This window comes from Rhea americana, unplaced genomic scaffold (assembly GCF_003343005.1).
Source record: "Rhea americana isolate MKP2758 unplaced genomic scaffold, rheAme1 scaffold_109, whole genome shotgun sequence".
In the NCBI taxonomy this organism is placed as follows: Eukaryota; Metazoa; Chordata; class Aves; order Rheiformes; family Rheidae; genus Rhea; species Rhea americana.
The window spans coordinates 1,494,483-1,520,431 of NW_028185139.1; the positions used below are offsets into that span (position 1 = coordinate 1,494,483).

The window sequence follows — 25,949 nt, forward strand, 5'->3', positions numbered from 1 at the left end:
CTGCTTGATCCCCTTAGATTGAAGTAGCTCAGTCATGGGGAATTGTAATGCAGGCAAGGCACAAGGGTTCATGAATTTGTGATATGTTCATCATTACTGCAAAAACCTTGCTACATGGCACTTTCAGGACTTGGTAAGTAAGATGGGGCCAAAGAGGCCTCCTTGGAAGCTCTGCGGTGGCTCTTCAAACCTTCCCCTTCTTTCCTCCTTCTCCCTGTGGAAATGGTTTTGTTTGCACTGCAGCCTGGTGCATGGAAACCTGAACTCTGCATATTGCTCCTGTAAAATGTGGTTCATATTAGTCCAGATTCAGACTTTCAACCTCCTTGTGGTCTAATTGTCTTGCAGTTGCTTATACAGGAACTTCCTGTGGGTATAAATCCTACCACATCAGCATCTGCCACCAGCTTTGCACCAGAGGAAACGTCTGCACGAGGCACAAGACAAACACTGTGATTTAGGATTCTGCCTAAGAGCTCGAAGCATAGAAAGAGTCAAACCTAGTACGTGCAGTTATCTGTCGCCTGTTCATCCTCTCAGAATAGGAGACTTACATGGGGATCTCGCCTTTCTCATCACTGCAGGCGAATGAGCACGTTCATGGATTATGAGTCAGGACAGAAGGAACAGTCCTTCTCAAACTTCATTTCACCCTTTCAATTCAGTTCTGCTGAACCGAACTCAGCTGTGTGTTCTGGGTGTGAGTATGTTTCACGGAGTTTTGTGAGTATGTTTTTCCTTCCTGCCCTATTCAGGATGCATCCAGAATCCCAGTCTGCTGCTGTTGTTATCCCAGTATAAACTTACTGACTGGAGATTCAGATAAAGCTCAGAAAAGCCAGTGAGATTCTGGGCTCAAAACAACCCCAAATTCYGAAGGTTTTGAAGTTTCTCCACCACTAATGATGTCCCTAGTGATAGTTAATCTTAAAGTAGTGCTCTGCTGCTGCCTGACAAGCTTGTTGCCATGGTGTCTGTCTCTCTGCATAACTGGCACGTACAGCATAAAATCCTTTCTTTAATACAGCAAATGACTTCAGTTGTTACTATTGCCWCTCATTAACTCTGTCCTCAGTCTTTGAATTTCTTCGGCGCAGCTCTCACCTGAAATGTCGGTCTCCATCACTGCCAAATCATCTGGCTGAGCAGGTGGAAGGGCTTTGGTTATGGTGCTTGGGAAGGGCGTATATGCAAAAGGCAGGTTGTGGAGCTGAAAATAATCTGTAGGGGTGGCTCTGGGTGATGGACTAAAGAAACAGCTGATCAAACGCTGGGATAACAGCCAGGAGGAGGTGAGTGAATCCGCTTTTCTGCAGTGTGGGAGCTGAACGATGTCAGGAACGGGAGCAAACGGTTTCTTCCTTGACTCCTGCTGCTTTMTGGGAAGAAGGTACATGCACTTCCCTGGTAATGCACGGCGCTGACGCAAGAAACCGAATGGCTTTCCACTGCTGTCTTCTTATGTGGGAAACCCTGAAACATTGCTTTTTCTTGTCTATCCACTCACTTCTAAAGGTATAAAAACTACATTATTAGTTCAAGGGGTGATTCAGGTATKTTTTTCTAACTCAGTTCCTATTTGCACCTTTAAAAAAAGTCAACAGCTCAGTGATGTTTTAAGTTCAAGCTAGTCGGTCTGCATCTCAATATGGTCCTTCAAGCAAGTTGAGGTTCCGTAGGYTGGTTTAAACGGACTAGCTTGGTCTAGCTCTTACAGAGAAGACAACAGTAAGGGTCTTCCGGTGTCTTACAGCATTTCAGCTGTTCCTATATTCCTACATCCTTTTTGATATTCTCTTTCTTATTCTCCTGACTGCACACAGGGTCACACTTCTGTCTCCACTCTATGTTTCTCCTCTGCTGCTGTGGTAAAACATTTTCAGCGTTCCTCTCTACTATGGGAAGCAGATCCAGACAACCCAAGTTATCAGCGGTGCCGCGGGCTGAGGCACAGAGACTKCAACGCTCTCTGGAGCTTCGCCTAAATTCACCTCTGGTGCCAGCAAACGTAGCTCACACCGAGAGAGAGAAAAACCTGCTGCACCAGGACCCCACGGGCTCCAACGCGCTCGTGGCACCAGGCTGACCAAACGTACCGTGCCGTCCTTAGCAGATACGGCACCGAAGGCTTTTTTGAAAGGGAGTTTCCATCCTCCTCACCAGCTGTAATCGCCCCTCGGACGCGTGCGCGAGCTTACCCCCCGAGGCCGGTAAGCTCTCTCGGGATTTTGGGAGGCTCTGTGACCCACACAGCYCGTGGGGCGTTGTGTTCCGCCGTGTGTTTTAAAAGCTCGTAACATCTGTCCGCTGATTTCCCGCGGAGTTCGCTCGAGATCGCGAGGTGCGGTGTTCGCTGGGCGCAGGACCGCTCGCGCCGCAAGCCGGCAGCGCCTCCAGGGTCCCTCTCACGGGAGGGCAGCGGTAACCCCTGCCGCGTCGGGGTGTATCTGCCGGGTGTTAGGTTGGTGTTCGCCTCGCGCGCGAAGGCTCCTTGCACGCCGTGCGTTACACGGCCTCTTTCTGCTGGGAAAACCTTGCTGAGGGAGCGGTAGCTGTAGCAGGAGGCCTGGAAAAGACGTTTGCTTTCAGAAAGAGTCAGCCTGGAATTAGTTAAATGGAAGAACGGAGATTAAAAGAAAATGAGGAAATGAAAAAGTACCAGCCTGACCTCTAATTTGTAAAACGCCTTAGTCCAAATCCCGTGGGAAGGGGCTATCTGAAGCAGCAGGTGTCAACTCAATAACAAGAAAGATGATGTTACTTCCAGTAGAGYGCCCACCTTCTTCAGGATAATTCAATTTGAACACATCCTTGTTCTGGAGTAAGATTTTCRTGTTGCATGTTTTTATGTAGACTGATAATGTTTGCATTTCAGACATGCTGGTCTGGTACATGAAAGCTTGGAAGAGAAATCATCTAACCACRTTTTAGTGACCAAGCTGACAAAAGCACAAAGAACAAACAAGCTTTACGGAGGCAGAAAATAATAATAATAAAAAATGCAGGTCAYGGCTTGTGTTGTATAGTAGTGCTAGTAACACAAGTAACAAGAAAAACCCCACTATTTTAAAAATGAGGTGGGCCTCGCGGGGGGCTCCCAATGTGTCCTGTCAAAGCAGTAGCCAGATTAAGCATAACCTTCCTAGCTAGGAAATTGAGTTCAGTTCTCCCCTTGGCCAAYGACTTCCTGGGCATCATTGGGGAAGTCACTTAAGCTGTTTATCCCTGTAGTTTAGGCCCTGACCCCAAGCTACAGTCCTTGGTGTTGCCTGTGGTCGGCTGCCGCTTGCCTGTGAGATGCCTCAGCTCTGGGGACACTGCAGCTTCTGAGCTTTTGACAGTTTTCAGTTTTTGGCATCTCGCTCAGACTCAAGCCCACCCAGACTTCAGGTACTAGATGTTTCTCCAGACAAAAGTCCTCTGAGAGACTCAGTCCAAGAGGCACCTTAGARTAATGCCTAAAGCTCACCAGGCGGGTCCGGCTCGTTTTGAAGCACGGTGGTGGCTCTGCTTTCGTTCGAAGCACATTTAAGCGGGAGTTGTTTCCCTGCCAGAATCACAGAATGGTTGAGGTTGGAAGGGACCTCTGGAGATCATCTGAGTCTTCCTGCTCAACCAGAGTCACCTAGGGCATGTTAGACAGGGTTGCATCCAGGCAGGTTTTGAGTATCTCCAGAGAAGGAGACTCCACAACCTCTCTGGGCAACCTGTCCCAGTGCTCTGCCACCCTCACAGTGAAGTAAAGAAGTTTTTCCTCATATTCAGGTGGAACTTCCTGTTTCAGTTTGTGCCTGTTGCCACTTCCACCTGCCTCCCACACGTGGTGGAGGAGCAGACCAAGCATTTCACTAGGGCATGAGAAGCTCTGCTTCAAGCCCCCCATCTCTGCAGATGATACAGGTGAGCCTCCTCCATCCCCATCCCGGTGGCGGGAGAGGTGGTGAGGCACCTGCCAGCCTTTCTCTGGGAGCTGTGCCACCACACAAAACCAAATCCAAACACTAGTGTTCCAGGGAAGCGGTAAGCCTGTGTGAGAGGGAGCGCCGTGGGGTGTAGGGCCCCTTCGTGGCGCMATGTAGCCTGAGGTCTCATCCCCAAATGGAGGGCTGCCCATGAGCAGTCGGTCAGTCAGCATAGGTGACTGATCACCAAAGGTCTGTGACTCCTGCACCTTGGGACAGAAGGGGCCAGGGCCATTGCCACTGGGAGACTCGATTTTACTTTTCCTCGTAAGCAGCCCTGAAGCTCTATCCATCAAACTGCCAGCATTGCTCTAGTTTTAAGGGTACCTCTTTCTTCTCTACCTGGTGTCCTATCATCTTTCTTGGATGAGGTGGTGATATGTAATGGGGATGTCTTATTGTCAGTGGGGAGGTACAGTTTTCAAAGACAAAGTACATTGTGTGAACAGCATACGCAACAGCATATCTTGAAAAAACATGGTATTTTTCTAACCAGGATATCACTTCTCTGAATTCCTATGTGTAGAATAGAAGAAGTTTTCACAGATATGAAGTAGGTGATTTTATTTTTATTTAATTTTTRTTTTACTCTGAATTAACACTTCTGTTTCAGGGTTCCTTGAAAACAAAGGTAYGTAAAATATGTTGGCCAAGTCTCCAAGTAGTTGGCAGCATAGTGATAATTAGCTTGAGGATACTTGGTGTGGAAACGTTTCCATCCCTGAACTCATGATCATTGCATGGATGGATGGAGATGACTAAACCAGAACAGGAGCCTTTCTGAGGATGATGTGTTTACCTGGAAAGGGAATGAACCTGACCAGGCCACAGGGGTTCACTGCATTGAGCAAAGACTGAACAGCATGTCTGGCTGATGATCATTTTGGTAGGCCAGAGTATTCTGACAGATGTAGTAAATTATGTTACGTGCTACTGGAGTGGCCAGTAGGGAAGTCTGGGAATATAGCTCATTCAGAGATATAAAGCCAATTAAACCACCAGCAGATCTTAAAAGCACCACAGAGTTAGACAAGACTGTGCTGTAACATGTCTTCAACCCACATTCCCTAAACATTTACTTCTAATTAATTTTCTTAATTGCATAACAGTGCATTTCCTAATTACACTGGGGAACCACTCCCGAATTGTAACAGGGTCTTTATCTATCACTCAGATTATTCTGGTTGTCACTCTATCAGCAGACTCCCCTGGCCTAATTTTGTGATAGCCTTCATGTATACGAGCACAGACTGCTTGGGGAATGCTTGACAGATCCTCCAGCTGATGCAGCTACATCTCCAAGGACCAGATGGATACTCTTGTTCACACTGAGTTACTACTTGAGAGTTACTACTTGAGTAGCATCATTGAGATCAATGGGACTACTGTGGAGACACTGCTTGATATAAGGGCTTCGTTAAGAGCTCCTGTAAGGAACAGCCAGAGGAAGCCATTTGCAGAGCACATCCACAGTTTTATTGGTCCTACAATACCCAGGAGCTAGACTATGTGATCTTGAGAGCCATCTAATCTAGGAAGTAACTAGGTCCTTACAAACAGATGGCATGCAGGGAGCACAATCTGCCCCCTGACTAATCATTTCCACATGATATTAACAGAAATGAGGCACCCTGTATCCCCAAGAGCTATGCAGCCACTGCAGTTRGTGTGTAGAGCAGTACAGATTGGTAAATAATAGAAGAATACAAGATTAATTACAGTCAAGCAGCTTCCATAGAGCGTTGATGCTTCTGGGTTTCCACTACTGCTGGAAAGTGGATAAAAATCTGGATCCTTCTTGCCCTCCCCTTGTATTTTACTGAAAACAAAACAAAATCTCCTAATAGTAGATTTTGTAAGTCTTCTCCTCCTTTATTTTCAAGTTTTGTAAAATCTGACTTCTTAGCCAGCGGGTTTACCAGGAGCTCTCTTAAGCACATCTGCTTTACTCCAGGGGAAGGGGACATTCAATATAATATCAAAGTAATAAATTTAAATGTGGTCAAAGGAAATGTATTTTGCAGAATGTGTAACTTAACTGCAGAGCTTATCGTTGCTGGACATTGTTGGTCTTCARTATTTGGCAAGATGAGAAAAGCAATTGGATGTCTGCGTGGTTATAAAGGATATCCAGTGTTTTAATAGTTATTGCTAATATATCTTCTAGGAAATTATGAAATCTCATAATTTGAGGCTCTGAGCTGACCCCTAATACTAGGGATTGAGAGGAGACCCGCTGCGAGGTTTGCAATACCCCTACGACCGTGCAGTTCCCCTGAAACACTTGGGCTTGGACAATCTGAGACAGGATAGTCTCCCGGCTGGGCCACAGGGCGCTTCCAGGACGCCAGCGTTTGCTTCACTTTCTCTCCAGTGGACTTTACCCATCTGTTGTGCAGTTACCATTGGCGGTTTGCAGATGACCCTGCTACATGGCTGGGAGCCCGTCGTCTGCGTCGGGGAGCTGCTGTCTGGCCGAGCAGGGAGGCGCTGACTTGCCGCAGGACAGGATGAACTGTGCCCTGCGGCACAGAGGAGGTTTCACTTCTCCTCTTCTTGCCATTAAGTAAAAGTGTTTGAGTGCTGATTATATATTTATTCTTTATTTATAGACATATAAAGCAATGGAGACTGTGAAGGGTACTCTCCAAACACAGTTCTGGTCAGTTTAGGAATTACTGAATTGATTGAAATGTGCCTGACCAGTAAGTAACAACTACTGTAAAGCAAGGAGAACACACAGAGGGGTAACTGTGGGATTGAGGACACTAAGGTATGTATTAAAAATGCTGTATGCCACCCCAGTCCACGCCAGCTGTGAAAAGCCTCTGTGGGGCTCAGGCTCTGTCCCTGGAGCTCCCTCAGAGAGCGCAGCGTGGGCAGACCCACCGCTGTCTTCTCCAGGCTCCTGGAAGCTTCCTTTTCATCGTGCCCTTTTAACGCAACCACAGCGACACGTGGCTTCAGCCTCGGTTTTCCTCAAAGTCACCTGCTACAGCGACCAAGATCTGTGAGACAGAGCTGCTTTCAAATCGGATATGACACGTACCAGGCGCCGCATCCATGAGTCCTGCACAAACAGCGAAATCCAAAAATCGCCTTTCAGCGCAGCCTGATTAGAGCTAACACAGAACAGCAGCGGGGGCTGCCTGAGCCTCAGAATCCGCCTTGACGTCTGCTCTCTGCGGTGCTTTCCAGCCCGCACTGCTGGAGGCCTTGCTGCCGTGGTACTTTCCCACGGTGTTAGCAGAGGAAGGCTACTAAAGCAAAGGGACGGCCGTGAGGGTGCTCTTAGACCGGGGCTTGGCAGATCTGGACTCAGCTCTCCGTTACGTCGTGAATGACTCGTATGACTTTGAGAAAGTCGCTTTATCTCTCGTTGAGTCCCCGTTCCCCACATATGCCTTTCTCTTCTTAACAGCTTGGCTCTCCACTCTCCTTCGTAGATCCCATCGTGTTGGGATGCCTCCACCCGTCGATGTGTCAGAGCTGCTCTACTGGAAACGCGCTGCCGTGCCACCGCCGCAGGTCCTCTTCGAAGAGTGGGGAGTTCCCCAGCGTGCAGGCGGCAGAGCCCCGTGTCTTCTGTCACCCACCATAACCATACGAAATGATATGCTCCGTTTCCAAGCAAAAGAGGTGCTGCCTTTCTCAGTGACACTTCTCAAACTGSGCACATGTCCAAGACCATCATCAYGAATGCATATTCCACTGGAAAAAACAGGTGCTGGTATTTTTTCAGCTTGGACCCTGCATGGCATCTTCGCCCTAAGGGCACTTACACAGTTATAGACGTTTGGGAACTCAGCAAATTATTTCCCTGGCAATGCAGAGGGGAAAAAAATCTGAGCCACTCTTTTCAGAGTTTATAGGAGTAATAAGAATTAAAGGCAGTAAAATATAAATTAACACCAAAGTTACAAGTCTGACTGCAATACACGCAATGGTCAGATCAGCTAATAAAAGAATTCTTTTTTTATATATAATTTATATATATATTTATATATAATTTATATATAATTCAGAGAGCACCAGTTCATACTCAGATGAAGGAATAAATATCTCTTGGTTTCAAAAGGAATTTGGGGTTAAGACTGCAACTGTTTAATTGCAGAGACCAAGTATTTTTGCAAAGCATGATGACTGAATGTGGTGAYGCACCAGCTCTTTCGACACACCTCAGCTGAGGTCTCCTGGAGGTTTTCGTTCGAGCTGAGCCGCTCCCGAGTGGAGAACCTCTGCTCCCCTGGGGTCTGGCTCCGATGGGCTCATGGGTGCTCCTAGACGGTGCTCCTAGCYGGTGGGGAGCCTGCAGGGAGCCAGCGCTGCATGGAGGAACGGGAAACATGGGCTGCCCTGGAGTTTGGACCAAGCTGAAAGTGCCAGAGGAGCACAGAGGTGCAAGACCTCCACGAGAACGTCCATCCTGTTTTTTAGAGGTCCTGTGCTGAGATACCTGTCTGACAGATGTGGCCAGGGTGAGCCAAAGAGCCATGAATGACTGGGAGATGTGCAGCCTCCCGGAGACTCAGTCCAAGCTATCCTTGCTGAAATGTTCTAGTTTTGGCTGTGTAAGTTCTAATTATCTCTATTTATTTCTTGCATGTGGAATTTATTATGTCCATTTCCAATATTTTCTGTTTCTAAACAGCCGTGGACAGATTGCAAAAGCTACTAGGATTCTGTCGACACTGARCTTCAAATCTGAGCTCATTTCTGAGCTTTTTAAGCATGTCATGAAATTACTAAAAAAAAAATTGAAACATACTAAAATTGGTAGGCACCATTTCTAGTAATAGCGTAAAGCTTGTGATAACTGAATTTGAACATAGTGGAGACGTATGTGCACTTGTCTTGGGAAAAAAAATATAAACTGATAGAGGAATTGATGCTTCCTAAAATATTGCTTAAAACAAAGCATAGCCATGCGCCCCGCGGTGCCGGGTGAGCCCAGCCCCTGCCAGCGGGGCCACCTGCAGCGAGGTGGCATGGGGCACGGAGGCCACCAGAAATTCAGGTGCCCGGGCCAGGGAGCATCGAGGGGAGTTATTAGACTAAGCCTGGGGAGGATGGCGATATTTTTCAGCAGCAGCTGATCGTCACAGCGAAAAGCGTTTACATGTTGAAGAACAAGCAGAGTCTTTCTTACCGCTGGTTTGACTCCCTCCCTACGGCATCWCAGTGCCCCAGGGCCAGCTTTTCACATCCTTATAACATTCATTTCTTCGTCCACTTTTATTTTGAGATTTTTTTGCTTAGTTGATAAGCACTGAATGTATCTGASCTGAACAGCACAAGATAAAGCTCAGCTTGGTAATGTTCATGAAACCTGGGAGGCTGGGAGAGAAAAGCGGGAGGTGTTTGAAGAAAGTGCTTGTATTTCACACCGTGTTGCAGCAGCTGAAGTTAAATTCAGATTAATACTGTTCACAGCCAGCAGTAAGCGCCTGCACYGACCCTTGATCGCCAGCAGTGTTTTAATACACGCCGGAGGTCAAAGAAGCAAAAGGCCAAGGAGGGATGGCCAGGGGCAGGGGAGAGGCTGTCGGCACCTTACGCGTGGCACCTGCATGCCTGCTCTTCAGCTGCTCCTCTTTGCTGCTTCTGGCCCTCGGGCAGCCTGGAGCGAGCAGCCCGGCCACCCGGAGAGGGAGCGAAACGCTGATCACCACAGTTTCGCTAAATAAGGGATGCTGAATTAATTATATCGCACCCTAACGAGACTGGCTCTGGTTGRCTCCTCTCTTTTCTCCTGGATCATCTTCACAGCGAAGGCTGCGTGTGCTTGCCCGCCAGCTGACGCTGAGGGTCCCTCTCGCGCGGGAAAAGAAGGGGCACTGCGGGGTGACGCAGCCGGGGTGACCTGCTAGGCGAACCTCTCGCGCCTCRAAAGCCCAGCGAGCAAGGCTTCCCRGGAAGGGCAGCGCAGGCGGTTTTTGTGCGTGACGTCCCCCCCCTGGCATCCGCGTGCGCCTCGTGGCTTCATGCATTGGCAGGCAGGAAGGACCGCGTGGTCCCGGGCTTGGGCGTCAGCTCTCCCCTACGGAGGTACGCCCCAAAGCCGCGTCCTCAACCACTTCGGTCGGCCCAGGGTCCGCCGGCCGACGAAGCAGCCCCGCCGTCCGGCACCCCGGCGGTGGTGCCAAGGTCTCGTCCACTCTTGCAGATGTTTTTCTTCAGGCACACGCTGGTTATGAAGGAGATGCGGCGTCACCCTCAGATCCCCAAGGATTTGTGTCCTCTCWGCAGTGGTATTTTCACCCTATAAAAATGAAACTTATTGCCTGATTAGCAATATTTTACCATTTACAGTGTAGAGATCCCTAAGGCCTCTCAAAGGCTATTTACTTTTTTTTTTCCCCTCCAGTAAAATTTACATTTATTTAAGATAAGTGAGACCAATAATTTAACTGGCAACTGACATTAGATGTTGTGTAAAAGTATGATCTGAATTCAAGGCTGACAGTAGCAGGGGTGAGTTATAGACTCGGGTCTCTAGCCAAAGGAAATAAGTTTCAGCGACTCCCCAGAAGAGGAAGTCGGTCACGACTGATGTGAATATGGCAGTATAAGAGCTGARGAGAGCAAAGACGTCTTACAGGAAGGAAAATGGCCATTTACCATCAGTATTAAATTGCTATCTTTATTGCCTAGAGCAAGTATGAAAACTCTATGTCTTACACAGCCATAACAGAGAGAGACATGATGTCCACTGACAAGGTAATATTGGCTAAAGGAAGCATTTCTTTTTGGCTTTTTTTCCTTTTTTTTAGGAAGACTGGCTTTCTCCAGGTGAGGTTACTTCACACTTTACTCATTTCACCTCYGTGTATTATCCTAGTTAAAGGACTCGGAGTTGTTGTGTGGTTGACTAAGCCCATGGACTGTAACAAAAACTACTTTTATTGTCACGGTGTGAGGTTGAGGAAGGATTTTCAAGACAACATGCTTTTATCCAAGCCTCTGAAATCATGCAGTTCTCCTAGTAAATCAGTGACTTCTCTGCATATGCATCAACCTGATTTACATTCTCTGGAGGCCAGGACAGTCCAAAACTGAAACTGAAACAGTGCTAGGAGCTGCTCTAACCTGTGCTGCAGCTCACTAGAGACAAATACAGAGATACTGCAGCCCTCAACTCTGACGTCTCCCTCTCTGCTTGCTACACATTTGCCAAATGGCTCTTTTACAGGGAGCATCAAGGAACTACAAGGTCCAGACTGATGCTGTGTGTCCTGTGCAGGACTGAACAAAAACTATACATTTGCCAAGGGACTAATTTAAAACGCATAGTTTTACTCAGCCATTTTACAGCGGGACAGTAACCCTCCCTGCAGCATTACTGAGGTCCTTTCTCACTCTCCTCTCTAGGCCGCTTCATTTTCAGGTCCTTTTTTTCTTTTTGCAGGTGGAATTTTTGCCGTAACATCCTTGGCTACTTGCAAACAAAGCAGAGACAGTTTCTGTCTGGTGGCTTGTATCAGGGCATCTGGCATCGGACTGACATCTCAGCGGTCTTACGAAGGGTCCGGAGGTGAGACCTGCATCACCGCCGGCCGCGGCCGGGTGCTCGTGTGCTGGTGCAGKGCTGTGCAGAGAGACTCGATCCGAAGCCTGTATCTTTGTTTTTTTTTCAGCAAAACGGGATTTCTTTCACCACTATATAGCAGACTATCGAGCGCAACAGCTGTAGCTGGCCCTGGTTACTCCTTAAGGAGTACCGCTACGCGGGGGAGATCCGTGGGATGCCACGGCGCCTCGTGCGTTGGACTGACGGTAGCAACCTGCCTGCAAGCAAAGAGCACGAGGAGGAAGAGGTTGGCTATTTTAATGGTTTTGCGCAGAAGGTCGCGTGCAACCTCTGAGGGCTCGTGAGCCTGCCTGAAAACAGTGACTGTATTTGGATTTTCTTGTAATAAGGAGAGGCAGATGTGGCTGGATTAAGGCAGAAGYGTGCTCCTAAACCTCGGTGGAATTTACTTTGGGGGCGTGATTCAAGGGAGACATGCTGGCTGCTGAGAGGTGGGTAGCRGGATACAAAAGCGGCAGTTAAAATGAGAAGGCAAAAGAGGAGAGAAGAAAGTGTAAAGAATAACAATCGGAAGCTGAAAATCCCTAAGGAAAATCACAGCTGTAGTGTATCCGAAAGCACAGCACAATGCTTAAGGTCAGAGTAATTCTGTTTTTAACCCACATCGTTGCCAGTATTAAAATAAAAATGAGAGATAATGCAAATAATCTTGACATTATGAATCATTTTAGACTTGGGATGAGTCGTTGCAATTCCACTGTCATTTGAGTCCCTCTTGCTTAGCTCMGACCTGCCTTTCCCACGCTGTTTCTGCCTGCTCTAACCCTGACCAAGCCACCGAGAGTCCCCTTGCAGCTCTGCTCCCTGTCTGTAAAAGGTGGCCAAGAGCACAGCAAGCCGGCAAGGAAAAAAATGCGCGGATCGAGTTGGTGTCGTTCAGCAAGGCCCGCTCTGCGTGCACCTGCTGCCTCCCCGCTCCGGTTTGGACTAATGAGGGCAGAGCCTGCACATCTTGTTAAACGCTTGCTGCAATGTTGGCAGTCGCATGCTTGGAGAGGCTTAAAAAAAAAGCCCCCCAGCCTGGAGCCAYGCACAGAAGCCTTTCATTAACAGCTTTCGCTTTGCACAGAATGACTCAACTAAACGCTCTGTTTGCAATGTGCTGTTTGTAGAAATGTCATTTAAAAAGAGAGCTTAAAAATCCTGAGCCCCGGGGAAGAGCAGCAGGTTTTTCCCCCTGCCGGGCACGGTAATGCCCTAGACTCTCGGCGAAGCGCTGCCGGGGCACGCTGAAGCGTTCGCAGCCTCAGACGCCGGCAGTAAGGAACCAAGCGTTGTAGAAGACACCCCAGTCCTGCCTCTGGGAACCTGCAGCCAAACCTAGACACGGCAGGGGAGAAAAAGCACGCGACGGGACCGCAGCTGGGAGGGTGCCGAGAGCCGGGGTCCTAGCCCTGCGGGGCCGCGCTTGCTGCAGCACCCCGCGGGTGCKGGGTGAGAACCAAACGGCAGCGCCCCGATGCACCGTCATTTCACAGCCGCTGCGCGTCGGRTGCCTGACGCCAGTCGTGCCGCAGCAGCGGGTGACCGGGCCCTGATGGAGGCTCCTGGTGCAGAGGGGAACTTGGAGAACAACAGACAAGGGCCTGTCTCCGGCACGAAGGTGGAGGACCGATGTAGAAATAAGGCTTTCCCTCAAGAAAGGAAAAYGACTGTTGCCAAGAGCAAGCAGTCAGGAGGATGCATCTGGGACGCTATTAGAAGATGGGTACATGGGATAAAATGAGACGAGAAATACATGAGAAACATTGGTCAAACGAGAAATGGAGAAAACAGTGGAAGGCTGGAGCAGTTGCAGAGGGAGAGGACCTTTGCAGCAACATTTTCCGAGAAGTTACTTGTGGAAACAAGGAGAAAGCAGGAACAAAGTTATTTTTTTCTTTCCGTTAGATTCATTTTTTCCTTTTTTATTGCTGTTGTGTTCACATCAGGGGCCTGCTAAACCCCCCRTGCCTGAACATCGAGAGATTTTCATTGAAATGCCATATAGCTTTGAAGCGAATCCGAAGAACAGCCTTATATTTTCAGATCTGGTACAAAGTGTAGAAATAACAGACTCCGAGAATGGCCATAGTAACCAGGTAAGATACAAAGAGTTTCTAAATCCCACTAGCACAACGGATAATAATGGTGGAGGTGGGTTCACGCTGTAATTTGTGTTCAAAGTCTGAACACTACGCAGAGATCATCGCTTGCACCTGGAATTCGGAACAAGCTTGCTATAGAGATACRGCTGGGAGTTAACAAACGCGTGCGATCTCTTTTCACCTTAATATCCGAGACGAGTCAATTCAAGATTTAATTTTCTCAAAATAATACAAAGCCGTATCCAAGAGCAAGTGAAAATTGCAAAGGTGAGCAAGGAAGGATTATCTACTCTTTCTTATAACACAAGGATTACCGGACATCACAGGAAATTATTAATCAAAACAAATGAAAGGAGGAACATCTGCACACACACATAATTAAATTGGGCAACTCCGTGCCACAGCATGTTTTGGATATCACAAATATAAACGGGTTGAAGAAGCAATTAGACCGAATSGTGGAAGAAAGGTCTCTCGTGGGCCATGAAGCACCTCCAGCGGTCCCTAAGCTGGTGGCTGCCGGCAGGCAGAGGGTGCAGCAGGAGCAGRAGCACGCTGCGCTTGCCCTGCTCCTTGCTCGCTTTCCCTGCACATCGCTCGCCGTTTGCACTCGGAGGGAGGGTGCTGAGCCAAACGACCCYGCGCGGCACGCAGAGCGCCAGCTTACGGCCTGGCGAGTTCTGCCGAATATTGATTTACGGCAAGAATTTGCGCAGAGTTCACGAAGCGGCTGAGCTGGTGTGTTCACACGATCCCCTTTCGCCCCATCCGAAACCACGTCCCGCCTCTTCTGCGGCTGCTTCTCGGCCTGGACGCAGCTCGGGGTGCAGCACATCCTCTCCCGCTCTCTCCCTCCTGTTCYGAACAGCTTGCGTCGCGCGAGGGGATGCGTTCGCGCGCTCGAATCCGGAGCGTCGCTGTTGCTTCTCGTTGACGGCCTCCGCACGAGCAAGGCACGGAGAGGTCCCGCTGGCAGCAAGCGCTAGCAGCCACGGAGACAGCCCTGCAGCCGCCCGCAGATGGGCCGTTTCTAGCTCACATTCTTGGCTTTGCCTGCCTTCGCTGTCCCTTTATTTTCGTATAAACGTTACATAAACTGCTGAATGTGTTCTGTAATTAGTCTGAATGTCCAGAAACACTTTTCTTAATGTTTCAGGTACGGGCTAAGGCCACAAGCAGAGTTCTTGGACGTTTTTAGTGCGCAACCCATGGGAAGAAAAAACACCAGTTTCTTGGTTTTACATGCAACAGGTTCATGTTGTCAGAGAAGAGGGTGGCAGCGGGTCGGAGGGCTGAGAGCKAACCCCGTTTGCAGGAAGGACAACTTGATTCTCCGGAGAAAATCAGGCTGCTGCTAACAACAGTTCTCCAAAAATCTTGCTTCCTGGTGATGCATTTTACTCACAGTAAAGCCTGCTTGTTTGGGCCTGCGTACCTCACAAGTCTTTGCAGAAATTATTTCTTAAAACAACAACCCCCCAAAGCCCTCCCAAAGCTGCCCCCACCCGGAACGACGTTTTCTGCCGGAGGGCAGGACGAGGGCGTTGGTGCAGCGATCAGGGCTCCCGCGTTGGAAACGCTGTCAGGCGCTGTCCTTTCCGAGCTTTGTAAAGCCATTTAGTGGTGCTCTCGAAGTAATTGGCTTTTAGTACGCTGGCCGATCAGATCCCTTCTTGGTTCACCCTAAACTAATTAACTCTCATCTCTACAGATTATTCCCAGCTGGTCATSGAAAGACCCCCAGTCCCCGTGCGGGGGCTGCTGTCCTTTACTGATAAGGTGAGACATTCTCCATCATGAGACACCTTCCCCAGCAAAACGAGATCGAAGTGCTGACCATTGCCAGGATATTGTACCAATAACAGCATTTTTTTTTTTAAGCTGCAGATTTTTCCTCTCTAGTGGATGCTGCTTACTGTTCTGGATGTGGTTATTGCATTAYATGGGCTGCAACAAGTTACTAGGAAAAAAAGACTGTGCACACGGGACAGCTTGGTTTGATCGAGCGCCCTTGCCCTTTGCTGGTGGGGCTGCCGCTGCACGTGTGCTAAAGGCCTGCACAGGTTGTAGGTGCACAGTGCAACTTCATTTTCTGAGCCTGAACAGTGTCCCTGGGAAATACGTTATTGTGCTTCCCTGCACCTCTCAGGTAAYGGCTCTCATGTAAGAAGTGGTTAAATTACTTGAGGTCAGCATCAGAGGCCAACACTAAAGCAAGGAATTGCTGGCTCTGAGACCTTTATAAACACCAAGAACAAGTAAACAGCAGTTATTTAATGCTGAGAGATAGAGTGAAGCTGGCAATTCTTTGGAAAAGAGATAGCTAAGGCCAGCGAATGTGTTTGGATTAAGCATACTTATGCACACCACCCAGAGGTTACGTGTTTCTGGTGTCACTGTTGTGAACAGGTCACCAGCAATTCCCAAAACACTCCGAGAGCCACAGAGAAGTTAACGCAGTTCATGGCTCGAGGAAGCCTTCGCTAATCTCGCTCTCTCTGGTACTGAAAGAGAAGCTCTAACTTGCTCGTGTTATTGCTTGTATCTGAATTTTTAAGCCTGAAGCTCAACATCACGTAAGAGAAGACTGTAGGAAATACTGAAGTTGTCTGCCTGTCAAGGGGGCCTCAGATGGTGTCCATCCAGGAGACTTCGTTTCTTACTCTACTCACTTGGCCACAGAGACGCCTTTTGTTGTCTTTCCACGTTCCCTTGGCGCCCAGCGATGCAGTCTTCAACATGGGAGTCTTCAGCTTTAGAGTCGATTCCTATTAAATCTCTGACACCGAACTTGAACTTTTGCAAGAGGCCTTTTCTCTTCAGACAGCCCCAAAGTCAGACCTGAACAGCTGCACTAATCAGAAGTGTTTGAAATTCATCTTTGGATGGGAACRTCGCAGCACAGGCTTCAAATCCGTCCCTTATTAACCTTGCAGATGGCAAGCTGAGGAGACGTGCTTCAAAAGATGCATGCACAGTGAAATTTTAATTAATGGTCAGTGACCTTTAGGAACTAGGCTTAGCAATCTATGTGCAATGCCAGACATCACAGATATGTTAGGAAACTGCAGGCAGTGGCTGAAGTTTCTTCCTGTTTCTGAAGCTGGATTTTTTTATAACTAGATTTTAGTTAAATACTTTTGACTTGAAAAGTTGTTTATCTGCTTTCCTCTCAAATATCTTAGCACTTTCTTGCAGGCCACTTCAAGATGCTTGGATGGTCTCTCAGCGTAGATTGATTAGAGTCTCTAAATCTCTCCTCTGGACTTGCTTGTCCCAGAACATTCACAAGAAGTTAACCAACTAACTAAGGATAACCAGAGAGGAATCTGAGGTGGTAGAAGTGGAAGGAAGGTTTTAATTTTGTTATTCTTTTCTTGCTCACACCCTACCATTTTTGTGTCATCTAAATTTAAAATTATTCTTCTGCGCTGAGCTTCATGAAGCCTTAAGTTTAAATGATAATGCCAATATGCTACTCCTCCTTGACTCTGTTCCCAGACCTGACCCAAAGCTGTCCCTTACTCCAAATCTTCCAGACCCAAGAACCACAGGATCTGATGTTATCCAAAGTCAAAAAGAGATAAGTTAGAGAGGTGTCCAGACCACATGGAGACACCCGGGAGCACATCAGCCTACCTGTAAGTACAGGGTTGCGTGTCAGATCTGGTGATCAATGCCAAAGTGAGAAGAGAGGATTTCTGCAAGCAACCCTGATCCCACCTGCTGAACGCTCAAGAAAGCAGTGGGCACTTCAAGGCACCTGGTTTATGACGAACTGCTCCACTAATGTAGTTTTCCTTGCATGTTACCTAGATGATTCTTGAAGATGCAGCTAAACTAATTTGATATTTTGAAGTACATCCTTCCCGTTGGCTCCAATTTTTGGATTAAGCAGACACAAGTTCCACAACGCCATGGTATAAAATGGATACCTGTTCATGTTACATCTAGTTACTTCGAAATTGCTGGAGGCGCAGTGAGCTGTGGAGCTCAAGATCCTTACTTGCTCCCCCGAGCGGGAGCCMGCGGGAGGGATCCGAACGGAGAAGATTTCCACGCTCACTTCGTCACGCTCGTCAACCTTTGCTCAGAGAGACCTGATCTGCGGTGAGGGCCGGCAATAATTAGGTTTCTGCCTGCTCAGCTTTCGGATGGCGGTGAGCGAGCGTGGCCGGCCCAGCCGAGCGTGGTGCCCCCGCTGCGCAGGGCTTCAGCTGAGGAAAACTCGAGCTCATCACGAAGGTAAAACACATCATCAGTTGATGCACTGGGAATTTTTTTTTTTTCACAAGGAAAAGGAATTAATAACATGCTACCTCATCCAGTTACCTCTGCGTTTAGATGCTTGTAACAACCAACCTCCTTGTTGTAAAAGCAAACTCACTTAGCTGTACCACCGTGGCATTGCCTGTTTGCTCTAACACACACGCGCAAAATTCGGTCATGCATATTTTGAAAGGAAAAAAATAGTCTGAGTAGTGAGCTACTTAGACTCCCTGCTACAACACAGCGAAACATCTTCACGTACACAGTGAGTGCCCTCCTACCAGCAACCAAAGAAATCATATGAATAAGTAAGTGTTAATGAATTGCACATGCACAATGGCTTATTTTTACACTTAGATGTGAGTTACGGTTCCTTTTTTACAGGTTTTTTGGTACAGGCATTGTATTGCTGCTGGATACGACAGCTTGTAACATTTTAAACAAATACTTAAGTTCAACATACAACTACCTCTGTGTTTTGTTCTGTTTATGGTTTGAATTATTTTTTGTGTGTGTTACGTGTTTTCAGTGGTGAGAAAAGAGTGAAGAGCGAAAATCAGCAGCTTGCTGACTAACCTCTCACAACGCACAACGGATGTGTGTCAGACTACTTGCTAGGGGATAACACACCCGATGTGCTGAGATGGATCTGATTCTCCAGYGACTGCACCCCAAACCAGACATAAATCCGAGTACGGCTGCGTAAGGATGAAGCTCYGGAGTTTGCTGAGTTTTCAGTATCATACACATCGCTCCACACCTGAGCATGTTCATTTGCCTGGGAGATTAAAGCACTTTCAGATTTACCTCAAGCTTCACGTGTTAGTGGAAAGGCTTGAAAGTGAGGAGTAGAGCAAGTGATGTCAGAGCTGGCATCTTTCAAGTGTTTTTCTGTGTTTTCTTCGGAAACTGGTAGATCCTTTCTATGAAAATCAGCACATAACTGTTCCTCCCTAATACACAAAACTGACAGCAAGCTTCCCAGTGGAGACCAGGGCTAGGCTAGRCTAGACAACAACAGAATTCAGCCAGGAGGAGAGTGACACTTTCAGGGCATCAACCCGCTTRTCTTCTAGTGCAGCAACACTTTTCTTTTGGAATTATCCATCCAAATTGCACCAGAAAATCAAGAAATTAGAACTGATTATGACTCCAGAATGATTATCACAGGTGTAAACGTAAGGTAACAGATACCACAGAGGTGTCGCACAGGCTGAGAAGAAAGCCACCGAGACCAGAAGACCCGCCGTACTGCCTTCCAGGCACRTGCCTCGGGCAGCACTTCCTCCCCGGGCATGCACACCTAGCAGGGTGGGAGTTTAGAAGAAAGCAACCACAATGATCAAACATCTGGAAAAGCTGGCGTATAAGAAAATGCTGAAGGAAGGGAGGATGCTGGTCTAGAGAAGATTGAAGACTGCCCTCAGTTATGTAGCGAGCACTTGCAAAGACGACGGGAATAATCTGTTTTCTGCATTCACCGTGAATGGTGCAAGTCTCTGTCAGAAATCACGTACGTATCGATGACCCAATCTTTAGGTAGCAAAACTGCATAGAAGATCTCTCGGGCTTCTTTCCAGCACTGGTTTCTGTGACTGCTAGCAGCAGTATGCATGTGCATGAGATCATCTGCTTCCCACTCTCTTCCCATCAGTAGTGTGTAATTAGCTACTATTTCCCATCTTAGCAATTGGTACTGAAACAAATTCCACCTGGTACCAGCCAGTGTGTGACAGCATGGACATTTGTGTGAAAGATCTGTATGAATAGACCTGCTCTCACTCCTTTCACCAACGTTTACCATGGAAATACTAACGGAGTAATGGAACGATGCACAAAAAAGGAGAACTCAGAAAACATAAATCAAGTATGCAAAGAGGAAGATGCTAGGTTATTACACCTTCATGGCTCTGGGGAGCTGTTCTTGTAGTGATGATACACTTAAAGGCATGAAAGCTTGCTTTTGAGCTAATTTAACACTGCCCACAGATCTGTAATTTCAACTGCACAACAGTGAGTTTTTTCGCTTTTGCCGCATTTGACCTCTATTTTGGTGTGTGACGAAAAAAGTTCAAAGCCCTCGTAGCGTTTTTCTGAGCAGCACTCATTGTGCCACAATCTTAGCACAAATTTCACTTCAACTCTGGTCAAGCAATGGCTTGAGTGGTTTTAAAATTGGAGACAAGCAAAGTGGCTTGTTTCTGATCTTCCTAATACCAAAGCAAATCGGGAGCCTCTCTGTAAGTCATTAGATTTACTTTGCTGCAAAACCAGCATTAAATCATATCTATTCTTTATAATTTCTTCATGGCAAGATTTTCCTCTAACACTCAGAAAGCTTAATTTTGGGGATCGTCAAATTAAATATTCAAACATAAGTGAAAATAAAATTAGGATCCCGCTCTGCAGAACTGACTTCCATTGGCCCAGATCTCGCGGAGTTGCGCGGAGATACTGCATTCCTCAGCGGTTTTGAACACTGTAGCACAACCGTGACAGTGACGAGACAGGAGACGGATGTGGGCGAGAGCCTAGGAACTAAATCTGCTCTAATCTGCTTGACTGTAAATCCACTCGCTTTGGCTGYGTAACTCTGGAGGGAGACTGCAGCGTGAGAAAACAGAATCTAGCCCCACCGTACTCTCTCTCTCTCGCTCTCTTTTTTTTGTCTTCYCCTTTTTTCTTTACAGTTTGTTAGCTGGCAGTCACAGCAGAGCACGGATGAGGTGAAAAAGTGTAAATTGTATGTCCTCAGCCAGGACCTTTCTGCTGGTAACGCTGGCATACGTGCCCATCTGGGATCAGGCGTAGGAGGCATAACCAGCAACGCGACCTGCGCGAGCAGGAGCAACCGGAGAGCCTGAAGATTTCAAGACCAGCCCGGTCGCTGCCGAGGTCGAAGGCAAAGCCCCATGAGCTTCAGCGGTCTCTAGCAGGTGAAGACAGTTGTTACGGCCAACCTGGGCTGTGTGGATGGACAGCGGTGGGAACAACAGACTTCTGGAGGCACCTGGAGAGCAAAGCCTCTGCCCACCAGGACAGTCAACRAGCTGCTGCTTCGTTTGTGCCCAGCGGCTGGACGTTCAGAGCAGCCGCTCCGGGAGGCGTCCGCGGGGAGGGACCTCGCGGGTCCCTTGGGCTTTGCTCGGTTTAGGTTTCTCGCCCTTTTTGCAGATCACATCCTAAAAGCCTGACCCAAAGCCCGGAGAAATCAATGAGGACATTTCCTAGGCACCGAGTAACTGAAGGACRAGACGACCGGCTAATTCAGCACAGCTCTGCTCCTCCAGGCTCGGGCGGCTTTCRGCTATGCTTTTCCTACGCTGAGATTTCTCCTCGGGGAGCACAGTAAATGTTGCCTAGAAACACCCGGRTCTCAGAAACATTTGACGCACAGAGAAACAGCCACGGACTCAGACACGCGACAAGGACCACTTGTCCCCACCAAACTGAACGTGGGGCGGGACCGGTCACATAAATATATGTGCATTAATCAAAACGTTGTTTCCCTATTTTTCTCTTCAAAGCTTTTTAACTATGGCTTCACCACCCACAAATTTGCTAGTCAACTTTAAAAWTTTAATAAGCACAGTGCATTAGTATAATATTCTGCCCACTGCTGAATTGGTATAAGTAAAGGTTTTAATTAGCAAAATTATGCAGTTATAAAAATAATTTAATTAAATTATTCTTTCCATTTGCGTTCATGGGCTTCCTCTATTCAGGCACCATGAGACATGGCAAATTACCCTGCGCCGTGGCAGAACAATTCTCGGCGTTGTAACCGCCTGAGGACTGGGCGCTCGCGTGGCTTCAGATCCGAGGGAAACCAAACCGCAGGGACGAAACGCGATGGGTGACTTCAGAAGTCACTATCCTCTGCCTTCTGCTGATGGACCGATGACCTAGGCACAGACAAAATTATTTCACGGCCAGGAAGAGGACCCGCCTCCGCTTCCCGTGGAGTCCTTCGGAGGAGACCTTCTGCGGTCCGTAACGCAGAATCCGTTCCCCGTAGACGCAGGTTTCTGGATGACGCCTTCGTCGGAGCGCGTCTTCCCTGATCCGAACGGCTGCCTGCTCGTTTCAAAGCCAGTTACCTAATTTCGCTTTCCGCCGCTCAGCATCTCTGGTGCCCAGAGGGGACCGCAGGCTCCCTGGGGCAGGCTCTGCGCTTTCCCTGCTGACGCCCCCCGCTCCCACGGAGACGGCCGCGTGGGGGTTTTCTGCAGACCTGGGACCTGCTCCCATTCCCACTGACAAATACGCACCTCCAAAAACGTAGCACTGACAAGAAAAAGGATCAAACGGAGGGAAAAGCCTGAATGAGCCCGAACAGTTGCCTATGCTGAGAGCCAAATGCACAGCTGATAAAATTGGCACAACTCAGTGGTAATGTGGCTATAGCTGAATTAAGCTATTTTTGTGGCTACATAAAAAAAAGTAAAAAATACATATGGAAATTAGAGATGAGCACAGCTCAGATCCAAATCTCTGTTTCTTCAAAGCCTGCTACTGCTTAGAACTGCCTAGTATGTTTTAATTTCTGGTCCATCTCTTCTGGCTGCACTAATTGACACTGTATGGCCATAATTTGACATTGGGGATTTTTCTAAAATGTTTGCAATTAATATTTGTGGGTTTTATTATATTCATCAGAACAGATACAGAAGAAAGTAACAATAATTCTAATGTAACATGATGGGACTATCCTTTTGTAGCTCTTACATGGCTTTGCTATGAAATGGAGTTAATACAAACCGCTGTACCTCTATTAAGAAATACAGAAACATATAAATATGGAATATAGAAAATGTAACTATACCCGTTTCTACCAGATTTGCATTCAACCATGTGCTACAAAGTCTACGTTTTGCATGGCTTAGGCACTTGGTTAGGAACCAATCCAAGACATCTAACAACTTGGAGAAACGGTGCTATGAAATTGTGATATTTTACATTTTTCTGCAAGGGCAGGCAGTGCAACCTTCTTCTCCTGTGCTTTTGYGAGGAGATCAGCAGCTCAGGGCTGGGCATGGGGAAGCACGTTCCTTCTGGTGTAAAATACCAGAACCTTCAAACTGGAAGCGTCTTGCAGAGCCTTGACTAGCTCACATGCTCCTTGGCATAAAGCGTAGGGAGATACACCTGGATGAGCACCAGATCTGCGCTGCTGAGCCTGAGGGCATATCCCCACACRCAGCTCCAGCCCCTTGGGGCCTTTTTCGCAAAGAAACAGTGCAGTGCCTCTCTGTTACGTAGCAGCTGAGCAGGGGGTTTGAAGATCRCCCTTGAATTTAAGTGCCCTTTGGGGGCTCTGAGTGCGAGGGTCTACTTTGTGGTTATGAAGTTCACCCAGGAGCAGGAAGCCACCTGTGTTTTTCAGTCGCTGCGTGGGTCCCTGTTTAACGGACCGCGCTGCCCGCTCTCGAGGTCCCCGGAGGGAAGCTGAGAGCCTGCCTCCTCGCTCTGCCCTTGGCTGCTTCTGCTCGACCGGCAAAAAGGGCTGGAGGGTCTGATTTARAAGCATTTTCCAGGGGAAAACGAATGAGGACTCGCACCCATATTTCCACAGCCCAGCCTTCAACGAGAAATGACTCTGTGAGCTAGAGGTGAAGGACGCTGGATCCTCTCATGTAGAAGTTAAGATATCATATTATGAAGAAAATTATCCTTTTCAAGCATGCTGTGAGCCTGGAGAAATTAATCACGAGTTTTTACTTAAGAGTGATGGATATTGTACATGCAAYCAAATACCACATATTGAATTTTGTATTTGCTAGCTTCTTCTTGCCTGGTGGGRTGAAGATGGAAGCATGCATAACCTCTTTACGTTGTTTTGGTTTCTGGGTTTGCTTTTGAGCAATATACTACTGCTCCCATTCTTTTGCTAGAAATCACTGTTTAATGGAAAGCAAGGGCCAAATCTAGTCACAGGGGTGGTGACAAGGAGAATCTGGCTGCAAGTGGAAAAGCAGAAAAATGTTCATGGGTTTAGATGAAGAACAGACTTCCCGGTACATGCGGTGCAGTTTGTTCTCCTGTTACCCAGACATCATTTTTCCTGTAATCTCTTCTAAACTTTGATGAGGGTAATAAAAACAAAGCATAGTTTTACACTTAATAAACCRTTGTTTCCATCAAAATGATCTTAAAGCTGGGTTCTTTCATCAATACGTAGGTCAGTCAGAAACAAAAAAGTAGTAGTTCAATCTCCACCTTCCCTGTGCTACTGCCAGTTTTTCTAATAAATGGTAATTCACRCTAATTGGTAAAACTATACTGTAGCTGGTAAAACTATACTGTTTAGCAAAGGAGAAGCTTCTTCCAAAGACTTGTTTTTATAGGAAGCTAGARGTTTATCAGATTTTATCAGAATAATTATCCTCCTAACTGCATACCTGTTCTTGAAAGCAAATTAGGAGGCAAGGCTCTCCTCTAAGCAATTACCCTCAAGTATTCTGCTTAGAATAACTGCTTTCCCGAGATCCCAGCAATTGCTGAACGGACAGCAACCCCCTCTTTCAGGACGAGTATGACGAGAAAGCAGGCATTTTCAGGGATGAAATCAAGGATGAGATCAAGACTTCCAATACAAGTATATCCAGAAAGAAGGCATAGGGGTTGCTCCTTGTAGAGGAATGTGGCTACGAAAGGAGGGGCTCCAGCATGCTCTGCCTGGGACGAACGCAGCCCTGGAAATAGGCTGGAATATATTCAGGAGCTCATTCACTCATCAGTATTAAGACATTTTAAACACCTAAGAAAATAAATCTTTTCTTTGAAAAGCACGTGTGTATTCTTACATGGTTTCATAAGGAATGCCCTCCAGGTCACCCAGTACACCTTACATCAGTGAAATCTGGGCTCATTAATATTGCTAAATTAAAACAGAAATATAGCATACTCCATACATGAAGGATTTGCTATGAATGTCTTGCTTTCTGATTTATAGAGGGGTTAAACTAAACTGCTGCAATCAGCAATGAATTGTATGTTTGCATGAAAATGTTTGAAAACTTGAGCCCGTTAAGAATACAAGAAATACCATGCATCTTAGGCTATTGCCTGCCATAAAGACATGACAAGACCATTATTAAACCTCTGTCCTTAATAGTTTTGTACCTTATAAGCATTCAGAACTCTCTTCACAGCACCCCTGTGTTTAATTGGATGATGTTTGAATAATATTTCTTATTTTTACAGTCAGAATTGCCTTTAACAGCRTGACATATGTGGGCTAGGGGGCTGGGAAGTGATAGCTCTTCCTCGTGGCTGATGAAAAAAGAAGCTGGTTTGTGGCCAGAAGGTCTGGAGGATGTATTGCAACAATATGTACTTACAGCCTCGCGTGGTACTCTGCCAGCCAAACCTCAGAGCTAGCCATTGACATTTTGTATTTTAAAATAATTAATTGCAGACTTCTAAGTGAAGCTGTTTTTTTTCCCCACGGACTAACCACCCCTGTACTCACTCAGCTGAAAGTAACCTGCCCTGATGTCTTCTTTACAATCCCACGCTGACACAAATAAATCCTCTCGTTCTCACTAGCTCCAATCACCACTACATGCTTTGCAGCCTTAGTGGAATCCAATTAAAGGAGGAAACTCATCTACTCAAAAGTCTCATCACTACGGCAATTCCTTCTGACTACTTCTGAGCAGGAAAAATACAGAAAATCAATCTATCGGGGGGGATAAATTGAAAAAGAATAACAATTTAGCAATGCAGAGAAATAAGATCTGGTGTCCTAGAATTGTTTCGTGTACTTTAGGTAGATGTAGTTTCAATGTCTATAGGTTACACTTGCAAAAAGGGAGAAGATAGGGGTTTGAAGTCCTTCAGGCCAAGGAACTTGGTTTCCCAGGCCCCGGATGAGAGGTCTGTTACGGCATCCAGCAAACAGGGGCAGCACCACRTTGCTCCGAGTGAGGCCTGACCTAGTTTGCCCAGTTTGCTTTGTGGAAAGCTTCAGCTGGTTGGCGTTTGAGGAGCGCTCTGGCCACGGCGGTCACACGCAGCCCCACGTCGGCGTCCTGG

The 25,949-nt window shown here is 47.3% G+C and overlaps 1 protein-coding gene across 1 annotated transcript in view; it reads left to right on the forward strand.

Annotated features, from left to right (window-relative positions):
• The window catches only part of LOC146601155 (calpain-8-like), a 46,346-nt gene extending 21,816 nt beyond the window's left edge, over window positions 1-24,530 (forward strand). Inside the window, exons 20-23 of the mRNA XM_085311184.1 lie at window positions 10,617-10,682; window positions 11,678-11,779; window positions 13,485-13,634; window positions 24,438-24,530. Of these exons, the coding sequence (XP_085167310.1) occupies window positions 10,617-10,682; window positions 11,678-11,779; window positions 13,485-13,634; window positions 24,438-24,530 (411 nt within the window). The remainder of the gene's footprint in view (window positions 1-10,616; window positions 10,683-11,677; window positions 11,780-13,484; window positions 13,635-24,437) is intronic.
• Window positions 24,531-25,949: the final 1,419 nt, after the last annotated feature.